This window comes from Aethalodelphis obliquidens, unplaced genomic scaffold (assembly GCF_003676395.1).
Source record: "Aethalodelphis obliquidens isolate GAN/ISIS:26980383/991018 unplaced genomic scaffold, ASM367639v1 scaffold107, whole genome shotgun sequence".
Classification (NCBI taxonomy): domain Eukaryota; kingdom Metazoa; phylum Chordata; class Mammalia; order Artiodactyla; family Delphinidae; genus Aethalodelphis; species Aethalodelphis obliquidens.
In genome coordinates, this window is record NW_020838051.1 from 1,986,110 (window position 1) to 2,000,939 (window position 14,830).

At 37.7% G+C, this 14,830-nt stretch overlaps 1 protein-coding gene across 5 annotated transcripts in view; it reads right to left on the reverse strand.

Annotated features, from left to right (window-relative positions):
* Positions 1–243: 243 nt before the first annotated feature.
* ZFX (zinc finger protein X-linked) overlaps positions 244–14,830 on the reverse strand; it is a 57,512-nt gene continuing 42,925 nt past the window's right edge. For 2 of the 5 annotated variants that reach the window (XM_027096734.1, XM_027096735.1), the window contains exons 4-8: positions 8,354–8,503; positions 7,990–8,133; positions 7,372–7,524; positions 6,692–6,832; positions 4,437–5,846 (exon numbers count right to left, since the gene is read on the reverse strand). In XM_027096734.1, the coding sequence (XP_026952535.1) occupies positions 4,663–5,846; positions 6,692–6,832; positions 7,372–7,524; positions 7,990–8,133; positions 8,354–8,503 (1,772 nt within the window). In that variant the 3' untranslated portion in view covers positions 4,437–4,662. Of the gene's footprint in view, positions 5,847–6,691; positions 6,833–7,371; positions 7,525–7,989; positions 8,134–8,353; positions 8,504–14,830 lie in introns of all 5 variants that reach the window. The other 3 variants (XM_027096733.1, XM_027096736.1, XM_027096737.1) reach the window with 3 other exon arrangements.

Sequence of the window (14,830 nt, forward strand, 5' to 3'; positions counted from 1 at the left end):
TTGACTAAGAATTTCCATCTCAGGGGCCATTAAAATGATTTTAAAGTCCGAGCAGGTGCAGATGCTATATCTACGTGCAACAGTGATACTTTCATTGGTGCTAGAACTGCTGAACTACTGAAGTGGTCACATCACTTCCAGCTTATACCGTGTTGGGGATTTATTAACTGTGTGATTTAAGCCTCATATCCATGTATGTGTGTGTGTGTGTATGCCTTGTCTATAGCCAACACTCCACTAGGGTAACTTAAAACAAAATAGGAATTTATTTACAATAGCAAAGATGTCAAAAATAACAGGAACAATATATAACAAATCCAAGAATTGTTTTATGAAAAAGGCAAACAATACATACACAAAAGATAAAACAAAATCCAAAAGGGCAAACTTAATTTTGACCTTATCTAAACAGCTGCAGAATGTGGCAAAATAGTTTTTCAGATATGAATTACTTAAGTAATGTTGGGCCAATTCAACACACACTTTTCAGTCCTTCTTTTTTACTTGGTGAATCTTCCTCCGAATTCTATTTACCTTTGGGGAATGTAACTTTGGGGAGGTCATACAAGATTTATGAAATACATACAGGCTATTTACATGTGTACTAAAAGATATATGTATTGGCTGACAGGCTCACATTTCAAAAGGACTAAAGTGATATGAAAGTGAAGGTATAAACTGAGTCCCATTTCACCATCACTGCTTCCTTCTGGGGTTTGGGTGCGTGTGTGTGTGTGTATGTGTGTCTTGTCTACTACACAAAATGAATGCACCAGTAATTTTTTAAGTTCCTCAAGTGCTCTAAAACAGCGCTTCCCAAACTTGAGCATGCATCAGAGTCACTTGGAGGAGGTGTAAAGACACAGATCACTGGGTCCCACACCCAGTTTCTGATTCAGTGAGTCTGAGGTGGGGCTGAGAATTTGCATCTTTAACAAAGTCCAGGTGATTATAATGCTGCCGCTGCTGCCAGGCTTTGAAAACCACTGCCCTGAACTATCGCCCTTTCAAGATTTCAACTGGTCAAGCTTTTCCTTCCATGAATCCTAGAATTTGTGAGAAATAAAGGAAATTGTTAATACTGAGATTCCCAGAGTACTGAGCAGTACACTATCTGACTGGTTGGCATCACAGACCAGCAAGATGTTATCTGTCAGGTGTTTTACTACAATTAAGTTTTTCAGCATGGTGTGGTTTTGCCTTCTTTATGGCTCTGGACAGTGACATTCACCATGTTTTCTTGATCGTTTACCTCAAATTTTGATTATTTAGTGTTTCAACTATTAGGGAAACACTTGTTCCAACAGTTAAATAACTGTAGGATCTCATCTTTAAAAATCAAAGATGACTCAAATCTATTTCCTTATTTTCTTCTGAGTCCTGATAACTTTTACCTAACTTCCAATTTTTATTATAACAATGATCATTCTCTAGTATGTTAGCGTCTACTAAAGCCCTCCAAACTGGGCACAAAGGGGTAACTCTAGGGCAGGGCTTCTGCTGTGGGGCTGGGCTGTGGACTGATGCTGAAATAAGTGCTCTCAAAAACCACTTTATGCATGGGAAAATTTATCTCAGGGGAATTAGAGATGCTAATAAAACAAATCCTTTATGAAGATAAAAGAAAAAATGAATTTCAAGGACATGCTCATCAAAGGACTCACCAATCACCTCTTAACTTCTCTGAAATGTTACTTGCAAATTCGCAGCACTGAAATATTATTAGTATTTAAATCCAAGTCACAAAATTCAAAGCGATCAAGCATTTCGCATTCCACTGCTGCATATAAGGAATTAAGAAATGGGGAAATGAAAATAATCCACTGCTTTTGATGTTTATTAGGTTTACAAAAACTGTACATATTTTTTTCTTAAGAAAAAGCATTAACTTAGTACTGGTATCAAATAGACTAAACATTAACAGGAAAATATTCTGATTTTTATTTTTGCACGTTATTCTCAAGTACACAATTACAATAATGTCACACATCCCTATATGATTTTCTTTTTATGTATTTTACCTTTTTTACAAAGTGTACAGAGGGAGGGACATACAATATTTAAGGATATTTCTACAGAACAATAACTTATATTATGTCCTTGTAAAAATCTGTACCTCTTTAAAACATTTAACTGAAACAACCATTTTTTTTTAGCTTTGCTAATCAAAATTGTTTTAAGAATTAAAACTAGGTTGTAACTAATGTCAGTTCATAACAATGACTACTGTTTTTTTTCTCTTTATACAGACAAATACACCTTACCATATTCACTTGACCAAACCCTTAAATACCTTTTAAAGGTTTCAATATTGTGCTTTAAAGAAAAGAACTGTGTATGATTCCAGACCATGTAAGAGAAATATAAAGTGTGTAAATTGTTGTGTTCTTTATCTTTCAGTTTATTTAAAAAAATATACATGACCAATTGATATTTTCTGTATTAATTTTTATGGATGTTTTAAAATCAATAAATTTCTAATTTCGTTTAATTGTTTTCTTTTACATTATTTCTGGGAAAAATAAAAATTAAGGGAGATTTTAAAGGTTCTCACAAAAAAACAGACAGAGCTTTCAATAGTACTGCAGGGCAATGAATCACACGATGGTTAAGTTACTCTAAAAAAAAAAAAAAGCACATTATGGGGGCCAAGAGGGCACAGGCATTCCCTATGCCTTGGCTTTGACTGGCATTCAGGATGGAGTTATACCAGCCTAAAGCACTTGATTCAGAACTGGACTAAATCAACCTAGCACTTCAGAGGCTTGCCACACACCAAATATTAGATTTCTCACCCTATAAATATAACTCTTGCATACAAATATCAACAGCAAAGAGAAAGATGAAAGCTAAAAACCTAATAGCACAAAGGGGATGGAACACCATGATGAACTGGCAAGGCAGCACAAGTGGGGAGAAAACTCCAAAATCTCCCATGATGTACCAGATACTCATGTGCCGATAGCCAATTTAAGGGATCCCAAAACCTGTTTTCAGTTCTCCAAGATTCATCTTAACATAACCAAATTCTAACTAACCAAGTTCACTTTATGAATTTATGACTCTGATTCAGAACTCTCTGTTAAAAAGTGTTAACTTTCAAAGAAAAACGAAACTGTGAAAGACTTGGTGACGTTCCAAATAAGGCCTCAGATTTTCCTCATGCACTTAAAACACACACCTTTATCTTCTAATCAAAGCCAGCTTGAGAGTTAAGGTTTTGAAAGGTTGCCAGCTGTAACGAAGAAGTAACAGAGCAGGCTGAACTTGCCCAGTGTAAGTCATAATTAGCACCCATTCTGTGGTACATGGAGCAACTACTTCCTTAGTCCCCTCACTTGGGGACACAGAATCCCTTCATGGGCTTCTCAGAGAGAACTGAGGAAGTTATGTCTGGATTCTCATTAGCTTTTCTGAAAAATATAAAGGCATGGAGCTGAAGTTATATGAAAACATTCTATCTAGAAACATCTTAACTTCTGTTTTTCAGTTACCAAAGATATTTAAAAGAAAATACCTTTACTCTTTAAAAATACTAGTGTCCTTATTTTCCTTCTAATTCTTCACCTGAGTAGTCTCTCCAAAGAGCATGATTTACCAAATGCTCTCTCATGCATCCCTGCATCTTTCACGTTATTGTAAATTTAATACTTTTCATTATAGATTTTCAACAACTACTACTTGGGGTTGTGTGTATAAATATGTAAAATAAGCAATACACACAGATACATGTTATATATATGTGCATATACATAAGTCAGGGTACATTTACATATATAAAGTTGCAAAAGATCCTACAAGCCACGAATTACCTCTAGGAGATTCCAAATGCAGTCCTCATTAAGTCTCATCTGTAGCACACAACCATTCCAACACAAAGCAGCAAAGACAAAATACAACAGGATCAAGCAAAATTTTTCAATAAAGTTTTCTAAAAGTTTGCTATGCTGACAAAAGATGTAAATACTCCAAAGAAAGCACCCCCAAAAGTATATTTTGTCTGAACAAAACGAAAGGTAAACACAAACCCAGCCACTGCTCTTTACTCAGCGATGCCAGGGACACAAAAGCTCAAATGGAAACTTTCATTGTCATGTGGTCTGAAAATATTAAAACAAGATGAGTAAATGACTCTCATGTTAGGATAATTAGACCTGACCATAAAATCTCCCATTTATATTAGTAGATGTCTCTGACGATTTTATTGTGAGAAATTTATGGGAAAAAAAAATAAGTCAACATGAGTACTTTCAGAGTTACCAATCTAAAATTACCTTAAGTTAAATGGTCTTAGAAGAGTACCATCAAGGTAAGCAAGGTAAATATTTAAATAAATATAAAACTTCTAAGATAGAAAAACTCAGTATAGAATCAGGGATTACTTTATTAAAAGCTTGCTGCTGCAACTTGCTTGTTGCTGCAACTTGCTTGTTGCTGCAACTTGCTTGCTGCTGCTTTTCCCCATTTATTAAACAAACTGAATAGAATTCAGAACACACTACTGAACAAATGGTAAAAAAAAAAAAAGTCAACTAGAAGCAATAATTCTATTTGTACACAGCATAAATCAATATACAGTATTGTATGTGAACGAGACTGTGGCTTTAAAATGAATTTTCTGCTTCAAGGCCAACATCTCTACAAAAGTCTGTAGAAGTATTGTTAGGGCAGGCCAACTTCTTTATGATGTCGCATTATGTGCTGGTTCTTTTCTGAAGGTCTTCGGAACCCTTTCTTGCAGTACTCACAACGGTGGGGATAGTCTTTCGTATGAATGGAGATAACGTGCCGTTTAAAGCCTGAGGCATCTGTAGTGCTATACTCACAGTACTCACACTGATATACTTTTCTACCACTGTGCGTCTTCATATGCTTTTTAAGCTCATTCTGTTGCCTAAATCCCTTTCTACATCTCTTACACCTAAACGGAAGATCTTTTGTGTGAACTGAGAGAATATGGCGACTTAGAACGAATGGATCTGCAATCTTGAAGTCACAATGTCTACACTGGTGCATTTTTTTACCCTTGTGGGCAGCCACATGTTTCTTCAGTTCTGAAGGCCTGTGAAAGCCTTTATCACACATATCACACTTATGGGGGTAGTCCTTTGTGTGAACTGAAATTATGTGTCGTTTCAAATCGCTTGAGTTCGAACTCTTGTGGTCGCAGTGCAAACACTGGTGTGTTTTGCTTTCTTGGTGGATAAGAGCATGTTGCTGCACCTCTTTGGTATCTGAGAAAGTCAGAAGACAAATGTCACACTTGAATGGCATCTCTTTACTATGCTTAGTTTTTACATGCGTTTTCAAGTTAGAAGAGTCTGCAGACCTATATTCGCAGTACTGGCATTGGTACGGCTTCTCCCCAGTATGGATTCGCATGTGCTTTTTGAGCTCTGATGGGTGACGAAAACCTTTACCGCACTCCACACATATATGAGGAAAGTTCTTGCTGTGGACCGCCAAAAGGTGGCGATTCAACAACCCTTGTTCAGCTGTCTCATATTCACAGAATTTACACTTGTGCATTTTGTTGGCTCCTTTTTCCTTATGCACCATTTTGTGAGTAAACAAAGCCCCAGCGTGAGAGAAATGCTTCCCACATTCGTCGCATTCGATGGCCTTCTCTGCCTTGCTGGTCAGCTTGTGGCTCTCCAGGTGGTTGTGTAAACTTATCTTCTTGTTGGTAGTGTAATCACAGTCAGTACAGCGGTACTTCTTCTTGGTAAGGTGTTCAGGATGGTTTTTCATGTGCCTTTTCAAAAAACCTCTCGACTTAAACTTTTTCCCACAAATCATGCAAGGATAGACAGTCAAGGGATGTCCATCAGGGCCAATAATTATTGCTAAGGAAGGAAAAGAAAGGAGCATGAGTGATCAAACCAAGTTCTGTTTTGGTTTCTTCAAGAATTTAAAGCATGTGTTCTGAACATTATTGGGCAAGTACTCCTATGTTAGGCTATTTGCTACTTAGCATCATTCCTTTTACAATTTTTCAACATAAGAGATACAGCAGCCTCATCAAAAAGAGAACCTGGTCTGGAAACTCCATTCAGTATGACTGTACCAACCTCACTCCCTCCAGTTTAAAAAAAAATAAATGAATATATATGTAACTTCTACCAACTAGTGACTGCAGCTGTATCAACTGAGAAATTGGTGGGAAATTATTGATAAAAACAAAGTTTCATAATCACAGTTTCTGCTTTGGTTATTCTAACAATATAACTTATGTCAATTTAAATATGTCTACAGAATTTTAATATGCAAATCAGCATACAAGAATAGACAAGAATATGTCACAAGAACTGAAGTACTTGCCTTGCTGCTCTGTAAAGTATTCCTGCTTTATGCTGACATAATCAGATTCTTTAAATATATTTGGTTTTTAAAAAAAGTTAACGCTTCCAACATCTTTGAGGGATTTCTTCTCATATTCACATAAAAATCACCCGAGTTTTGAATTTTTTCATCCATGTTTTACCCGCTCCCCCTTTTTTCTTTTTTTAATCCAAGGAAATCATTCATGAATATCACTGAATTCTTAAAATTATATTTTCAAATTCAATACACAAAAGCTCTATGTGGTCTAGCAGCTAAAATGTCATCACAACACCTTTGGGGATACACACTAGAGTTTCATCTGAGAGCTCGCAAAGCACGCTGCGCTGTGGAACTCATGTGCCCTCACCTGTTTGGTACTGCCTGGAATCAGGTCTTCTCCTTTTCTTTGGTTTTTGTTTAGCCAGTCTGCCAAGCCCAGCAGACTCATCTATGTGCAAGAGGGCACTTGCAGTGCCATTCCGGTTTTCAATTCCATCAGAATTATTACCTAACAATGCGCATTAAAAAACAAAATTATACAGTATTATAAATTATAAAGAATTAGGGACTCTTTATTAACTATAACAACGAAAGTTAGCCATGATACTCATGAATGACAGAAATTCCCCATTCTAGGTAATGGGTTTTATGACCACATTTATTATGGCAAGACCATAGGAAATGCCTAGCTTCCAAATCTAAAAAACACATGTCAGCATTTTGCCCCATGGCCATGGACTCCCTTGTTGTCTCCCAAAATTGTAAAGTCATGGGCCACATATAATCAAGATGAAAAGTTTCAGCTTGAAAGCCTGTGTACTTCTTGCAGTACTTCCTTCTACGTAATATACACATGAAGGAAATTCCTGTTAAAAATAAAGACAAAAAGTAGACTTTATAATCTTCCTCTACTCTTATGCAAATCAAATAACCCTTACAGGGTACTGGTATTTCAGATTTCTGAAACCTAAGACCACAGAAACCGTTTTCAATCATGAATTCATGTTCAAGAACCAATTCAATCCCAAGAGCTGCAACGCGACTTACCGTAAGCTGCTGCCCATGCTATTGGCATGAAAGTTTTGATTTCATTGTCATCGATTTGCTGTTCATGTGCAGCAGCGGCTGCCGCTGCGGCAGCAGCATCCTCCTCTCCTACAATCACTTCCATATAAACTTCGTCTGCAATTTCTGCAACATCTGAGTAGAAAATTATAGAAACTTGTGTGACCAGGTTTACAGAGATCACAGGAAAAGATATTTTCACTTGAATTCAGTTAATAGACAAGTAGAAAGAAGGTTCACATGTTATATACCTAGAACATAGCTTTCACGTAGTAAGCACTCAATAAATATTTACTGAATGAATCTTACATTTCTTGGCTTTTCCCATAATGTGCTTTTTTAATAATCTTATTTTCCATATTCTTTTCCATTATGGTTTATTATAGGATACTGAATATAGTTCCTTAATTTGTTTTTAAAGCAACATTCTAAGCACACATAATAAGTCATTGATGTTTCCCTTGAAATACAGCAGAATAATAATCTCTACAATAATCCTACTTGTTTCCTTCAGATACTGGCCATATTTTTTTAAAAAAGAAAAAAAAATAGAGCTACAGGAACATAAAATTCTCTCCCACAAAAAGGCCACCTACTTACTTAAATCTTCATCTTCTTGCTGAGAGTCGTTGACAGTCATATAAACCATCTTTTCCCTTGGCACACGAATACTGCTATTTTGATCAAGTAGTTCAACTCCATGATCATTCTCAGGCTCACTCTCCACAATGTCTACAGTGCCACCTATCAGACAAGATGAAGGCTCCAAGAATTTATGTGAAGACTTCATTTCCACCTGTTTCACTTACTACATTTTACATACTTTTCTACTGCTATATTGGAACCCTTGCTTAAAATGTTATCTTCAGAAAAGATTACAAATATTCTCAGTCTAAACCACCAAAAAATAATTAGGTTGAAGTGTTTGAATAGGAAGTATACTATGCTGAAGGTTTCCTCTTACCTAAGTCATCCTCTCCAGGGTCAGCTTTAAAAATGTACACCTTGATGACTTCAGGGCAAGTGCCATCCACTTTACAAGGATCGATTTCCGACTCTGCATCCATGGTCATCCCAGAGGAACCATCGTGTTCTATTTTGCCAGCATCATCCACTAAAAAGGCAGGAAATACATGACAAATAATAATAGCAGATATTTAAAAGTTACCATTTTCAAAAGCCCTTTTTACAAATATAATCTCTAACTTGATTCACATAAAATTGGATGATTTTACCTAAACAAGTACACACGCAGCACATGGTGAGAAATGTGGCTGACTGCTAAGCTAAAGCCAGGTCACAGAGGGCTTTGTACAACCAGGCAGAGGGGCTCATGCTTGACCCTGGTAGGCAGGAGGTTTTTCAGTCTGGTCAGGTGTCACAACCTCTCAGGGAACTTAAAAACACAGGCCCTCGCCAAGCAGTTCTACAGAATCAGAATTAGCAGGGGTGGGGCCTGATAGACAGATTTAAAGGAACCCTGCCCCAGGGATTCTGATCAGCAGTTTGAGAACTTCTGCTGTAGGTGGTGGGAGACTCTTAGGCAGAGCAGTGACAAGGTCAGATCACCATTTCTGCTACACCATGCTGGCCTTGAGAAAGGTGGATTCAAAGGGATCAAAACATAAAGCAGAGATATCAGTTTTGAGTCTACTGCAATAATGCAGGTAACAGGTGACAAGGCCTCAAAAATTAGGACAGAGGTAGTATGGATGGGGAAGAGGGCTACACTTGAGTCGTATCTTAGGACTGAAATCGCAGAACCTGGTGCCCAACTGAAAACTGAACATGACAAAAGGAGCCAAGGATAACCATGGGGTTTCTGATATGGGTGACTGAATGACTGGAGGAAGAAATGGAAGGAAATTAGAGAAAGTATCTCTCTTCTGCATGTTTAATTAATTAACTTAAGGTCCAAGGGTAACATCCCTAAAAGCTCTAAGAGCCAGTACCTGTCCCTATCCCTCTGTGATCACAGAACTTTTTGCTTGTTTCTCGCAGAGTATACGATTCACTGTGTTGTCACTAGGGGTGTGTTGCCTCCATCTTTCCCACTGATAGAGCAGAATCTGTATTTTAATTATTCAGTCTTTTAAGACAGAGTCTGGTGATAGCAGACACTCAGAATACTGATGAATCAATGATTCAAGGAATGACTGAGATGTGAAGTCAGCTGCTCGATACTCAAATCTGAAAGCTGAAGGCTGACCCACAGATTTGGGAGCCATCGGTTCCATGTTAACTAAGCCTTGGGATCACAATGAGGAACTGCAGTGTGAGGAAAGAGTGGGCTAAGGATATCCTAGGGAATGTCATGGTTTAAGGGAGGGACAAGAAGAAGAGTTCACAAAGGAACCTGAGAAGGGAAAGCTGGACAGGTTGGTGGAAGGTCATAAAGGAAGCTAGGGAGTTAGAAGTTCCAAGAATCCTAGTAAGGCCCATGGCAATAATGCAGCATGCACCCAAGTCAAAGGGGAATGTCTGCACTGACAACAGTAACCTGAAGTCACTGGTGTTCCTGCTGAAGAGCAGTGTAGTGAAGGCTATATAGGGTCAGATTAGAGGGGTTGAGGATTCAATGGAAGGTGTGAATTTCTTCAAAAAGTCCAATTTAAAAATGGAGAACAAAGGGTAGAAACTAGAATGCATTGCAGGATCAAGGACTTTTCTGTTTAATTGATTAAAAATACTCAAGCATGCTCAGTCTGTGAGAGAAAATACAATAAAAAGTGAGAGGCTGAAGCCAGAGAACCTGGTGAAATTTTGGGATCAAGATCTCAGAAGAACAGGGAGAAGACGAAACAAGGCATAAAGATGAAGGAATTTTCCTTAAATAGGAGGAGAAATACGCTATCCTTCTGAGACCTGAGAAGTTAAACATGGATGAGAATGAAGCTTATGTTGTGTTTAGAGAAGGGAAAGGAAGACTGTAATGCACAAAGTTGGAAGAATTCATGGCTGGTGGCTTCAACTGTGGATATGAAACAGGAGGTAAGGGCCTTGGTCACCAGTAAGAGAATGGCAGATGGGTTAAGAGCTTGAGAAGCTAGAGAAAATGAGCTGATCCAGGACAAGCTTACCGATATGAAGGTTCAAAGAGACCAGCTGGTTAAATTCTCTGTGGTTTTTAAGAACTAAGAGAGGTTCCCTGAACTGAATATAACTACCTAAATTCAAGTATCTTGACTATGCTTTATAAAAATGACTTGTACAGGGAAAGAATCGACATTATGTCCTTATTTCTGGCCTGATGTGTACTTACCCTTTTTCAAAGCTAAATATTTCTATGACATACCCAGCTGACAGGGCCACTGTTATTTTCTTAAAGGTGGCTTTGGAACTTCAAACTGAGATGCCATTAGAAGGCTGAAGATCTCACCAAACTAGCAGGAGAGTCCTGAATAAATCTGTACGTCTTCAGAGAACTCATCTCTGAATAGTTTGGTATTGTTGATGAAGCTTGGCCTCTTTTGGCAAGGTTTGTCAAAACTGATTCTAACATGTACTGGAAAATCAAATGTCCTTGTGTTTACAAAGAACAAAGTCAGGCTAGCTGTTTTTGCATATGTTGAGTTTGTTGGTACTCATAAGATAAAACCTCTGATGACCAAAATCCAATCATTGTGGAGCTTGCAAAATGTCACGCATTTACCTGTAACTTAGAGTAAGACATTTGTTTGCTTTCATACATGTGTGGGAAACACATCTGAAATATACAGACTTACCAAAGCCTAGCAAAGCTATTCTATTATTAGACAAAAGTAGAATTCACCTTCAGATTTTCACCTTGAGAATGTGTCCCACTAACTCAACCTATGAAATTATTCTGAATATGAAATATTACAGAAGTGATTTGTTTTTTTAAAAAAAAAACATTTTGGTGGTCCTGTTAAGTACTAAAAATTTCACTGTGATTTTAAAGTTACCATTAAAAATGAATTTCTAAAAACAGACAAAGAAGGCTTTGATAAAACTGAGTCATCATACTTATGATTTCTGCATAAGTGCCTTTTTCTAATGCTGTAATGAAGAACTAAAGCTTCAGAATAAGGCCTCTCCAAAATAGAAGAGCATAATTTCTGGAAATTAAGGCCACCTCTAATAATAACTACCATTTGCATAGCATTTTGCAATTTCCTTAGCATTTCTATGTACTTTTCAATTTCCTTAGCATTTCTATGTACTTTTCAATTTCCTTAGCATTTCTATGTACTTTTATTTCATTTGATTCTTACCTTTTCCAGATAAAGAAAGGAAAGCTCTGAGATGATACGTGATTTGCCCAGTCAGTAAATAAGTGAGGGGTGGGAGAGAGAGTGAAGAGGTACCTGTCTTTAGAACTCAGACCTCTATTTTCATCTTTTGATTTTTGAAGAAATATATGTTCACTGTATAAAATTTAGTATTAAAAAAAACACCAATAGTCTCACTAACCAGATATTGCATCATTAGGTAGTAAATTTTCTTCTCAGTTTTTTCTATTTAAAAAACGAAAATTGGCATCACAGTTTCCTCAAGCCTTATGTAATAATCATCTTTACATCTCATCTGGTATTTTAAACTTGAAAGCTGAAGAAAATTTGGTTTATCAACGATCTCATTAGCAATAGCAAAACTATAGCAAAATACAGGCGTACCATAATCTTAAGTTACATTTTCTCAGAACTTTGTAGAGATTGTTCCACTGTCTTCTAGCACTGAGTATTTCTGTGTGGATGTCCCTATAATACTTTATCCCCAAAGTTCACTAAACATCACTGTGATTATGACTTAGTGGTTTTATCATTCTGTTAACTTCTTGAAAGAAATATTCAATCTTTATTTCAGGAAAGTTCCTTGAAGAGTCCAATCTTTATTTCAGAAAAATTTCTTCCATTATAAATATTTTTCTAATTCATCAGTTATTCCCTTCTGGAATTTCACTTATGTGCATTTGTCTCCTTTATCTCTCTCCCATATCTATCCATCTTCTCCATAATCATTTATATCTTTTTTTAACCATTTCATTTTTGTGATTTTCTAAAGCCAGGTGTCCCTCTGCCCCCGGTTATATATACTGAGGCATATTTATGCTTATAGTTGTTTCTGTGGTAGCTTTTATCTTGATCATATTTTTACTTTTCAATTTATTTCTGAATTCTGTCAGTTTGTTTTCTGCCTCTATTGTCTTGTAATACATTTTTTGAACCTTTGTATCTCTTCTCTGAGTTTTTTTTTTTTTTTTTTTTTTTTTTGCGGTACACGGGCCTCTCACTGTTGTGGCCTCTCCCGTTGCGGAGCACGGGCTCCAGACGCGCAGGCTCAGTGGCCATGGCTCCCGGGCCCAGCCGCTCAGCGGCATGTGGGATCTTCCCGGACCAGGGCATGAACCCGCATTCCCTGCATCGGCAGGCAGACTCTCAACCACTGCGCCACCAAGGAAGCCCTCTTCTCTGAGTTTTAAGAGATCATGTTTGCAATTTCACTGAGCCTTCAGGTCAGTGCTAACCAAGAGAACTTTCTGCGATGATGGAAATGTTCCATATATCTGCACTAGCCACATGTGACTACTGAGCACTTGAAGTGTGGTTGGCGCAATTTAGAAACTATATATTTAATTCATCTTGCAATATATTGATATTAAATAAAATAATATTTCAGAGAGCTGAAGAACATGAATCTTCAAAGGGCTCACTATGCGTGATAACACAACACATGAAAAAAGACCCACAGGACTTCCCTGGTGGTCCAGTGAGTAAGACTCCGTGCTCCCAATGCAGGGGGCCTGGGTTTGATCCCTGGTCTGGGAACTAGATCCCACATGCCGCAACGAAGATCCCATGTGCTGCAACTAAGACCCGGCGCAGCCAAATAAATAAATATTTAAAAAAGAAAAGAAAAAAGACCCACACCTAACTAAACAAAACCCTATGATATTTCAGACCAACAGGGATAAAGAGATGATCTTTAAAACTTCCAGAAGAAAAAGAAACATCTACAAAGCAATGAGAATCAAAATGGCATCAGGCTTCTAAACCAATTGCTGGATGACAGTGAAACATGCCATCACAAATTCTCAGGGAAAATTCACTTCAACCTAGACTTCCGTACCTAACCAAGTTATCAATCAACTTAAAGGGTAGAAAAGAAAAAATACTTTTAGTATACAAATCTAGACTCCTTAGGAAGTTATTTCAATATGTGGCCCAGTAAAATAAGGGAGTAAATCAAGGAAGAACATGGCACAGGGATCCAGAAAACACTGGACTAGTCTCAGGAAATGATAAAAGGAAAATTTTAGAAAACTGTCTGCATTATAGTAAGCCTAAAACGCAACTAATCCAGAATGGATCAGAAAGACAGAAAGTTTCAAGAGGGGAGTCACTGGAAAAAGGAGAAGTCAAAGAAAAAAAACTGGACAGAAAAGTAAGTCAAACTTGATAGTGTATTTCTTAGAAGGCACAAACAATTAAGAAAGAAAACCCGTGCTATAAGGGCATAATCAGTCTCAATGACAAAGTCTAATTAAGCTTGAAGTCTTTATATGACCAGTACCCACAAGGAGGACATGGATCAGTCAGTAAATCCCAGCATTTCAGAACCGGAAGCTACCTGATAGATCTTGAAACAGATTATTTTCTTAATTTGAAAGAAAAATAAAGATGATTTTACTTCCTAAATAAGTTACTTCAAGGGACAGCCTGAATATACGTATCTTTTCTAAAGGTTTAACAAGAGTGCCAGGTTATAAATGTTAGGATTGATGTTTAGGTGGGAAACCAAGCCTTTTCATAAAACCGTACCTCAGTATTGCTGCTGAAGAGAGAATTTGGTTCTCTGAACCAAGAGCCTATTCTAACTTACTCTGATGAGTCCAACAGTCATCTTACTACCTAATCACTTCAATTTTTTTTTTAACCTCTAATCCAAAATCCAATCAAAAGAAAAACTATGGAATAAAAACTTGGTATTCGGGCTTCCCTGGTGGTGCAATGGTTGAGAGTCCACCTGCCAATGCAGGGCACACTGGTTCATGCCCCGGTCCGGGAAGATCCCACATGCCGCGGAGCGGCTGGGCCCGTGAGCCATGGCCGCTGAGGCTGTGCGTCCAGAGCCTGTGCTCCGCAACGGGAGAGGCCACACCAGTGAGAGGCCCATGTACCACAAAACAAACAAACAAACAAACAAACTTGGTATTCGACATCCTTAGGGTTCCGGTGTGGGCGGGTGGTATTGGAGAGTGAAGACACCATGGATGGGTAGTTCCTCCTAAAAGGATACCTAAGCTCACGATCATCTGTTATGTCCCAGACACTGTGGTGGGTAGTTTCGCTATATTTTATCATGAAATCAATGACAACAACCCCAGGACTTAAGTGTTTTATCTCCATTTTACAGATGTGAAACCGGAGCACCTAAAAGACTAACATGAAAGAAGCATTCTGCCAAGGCAGCAAGTGCT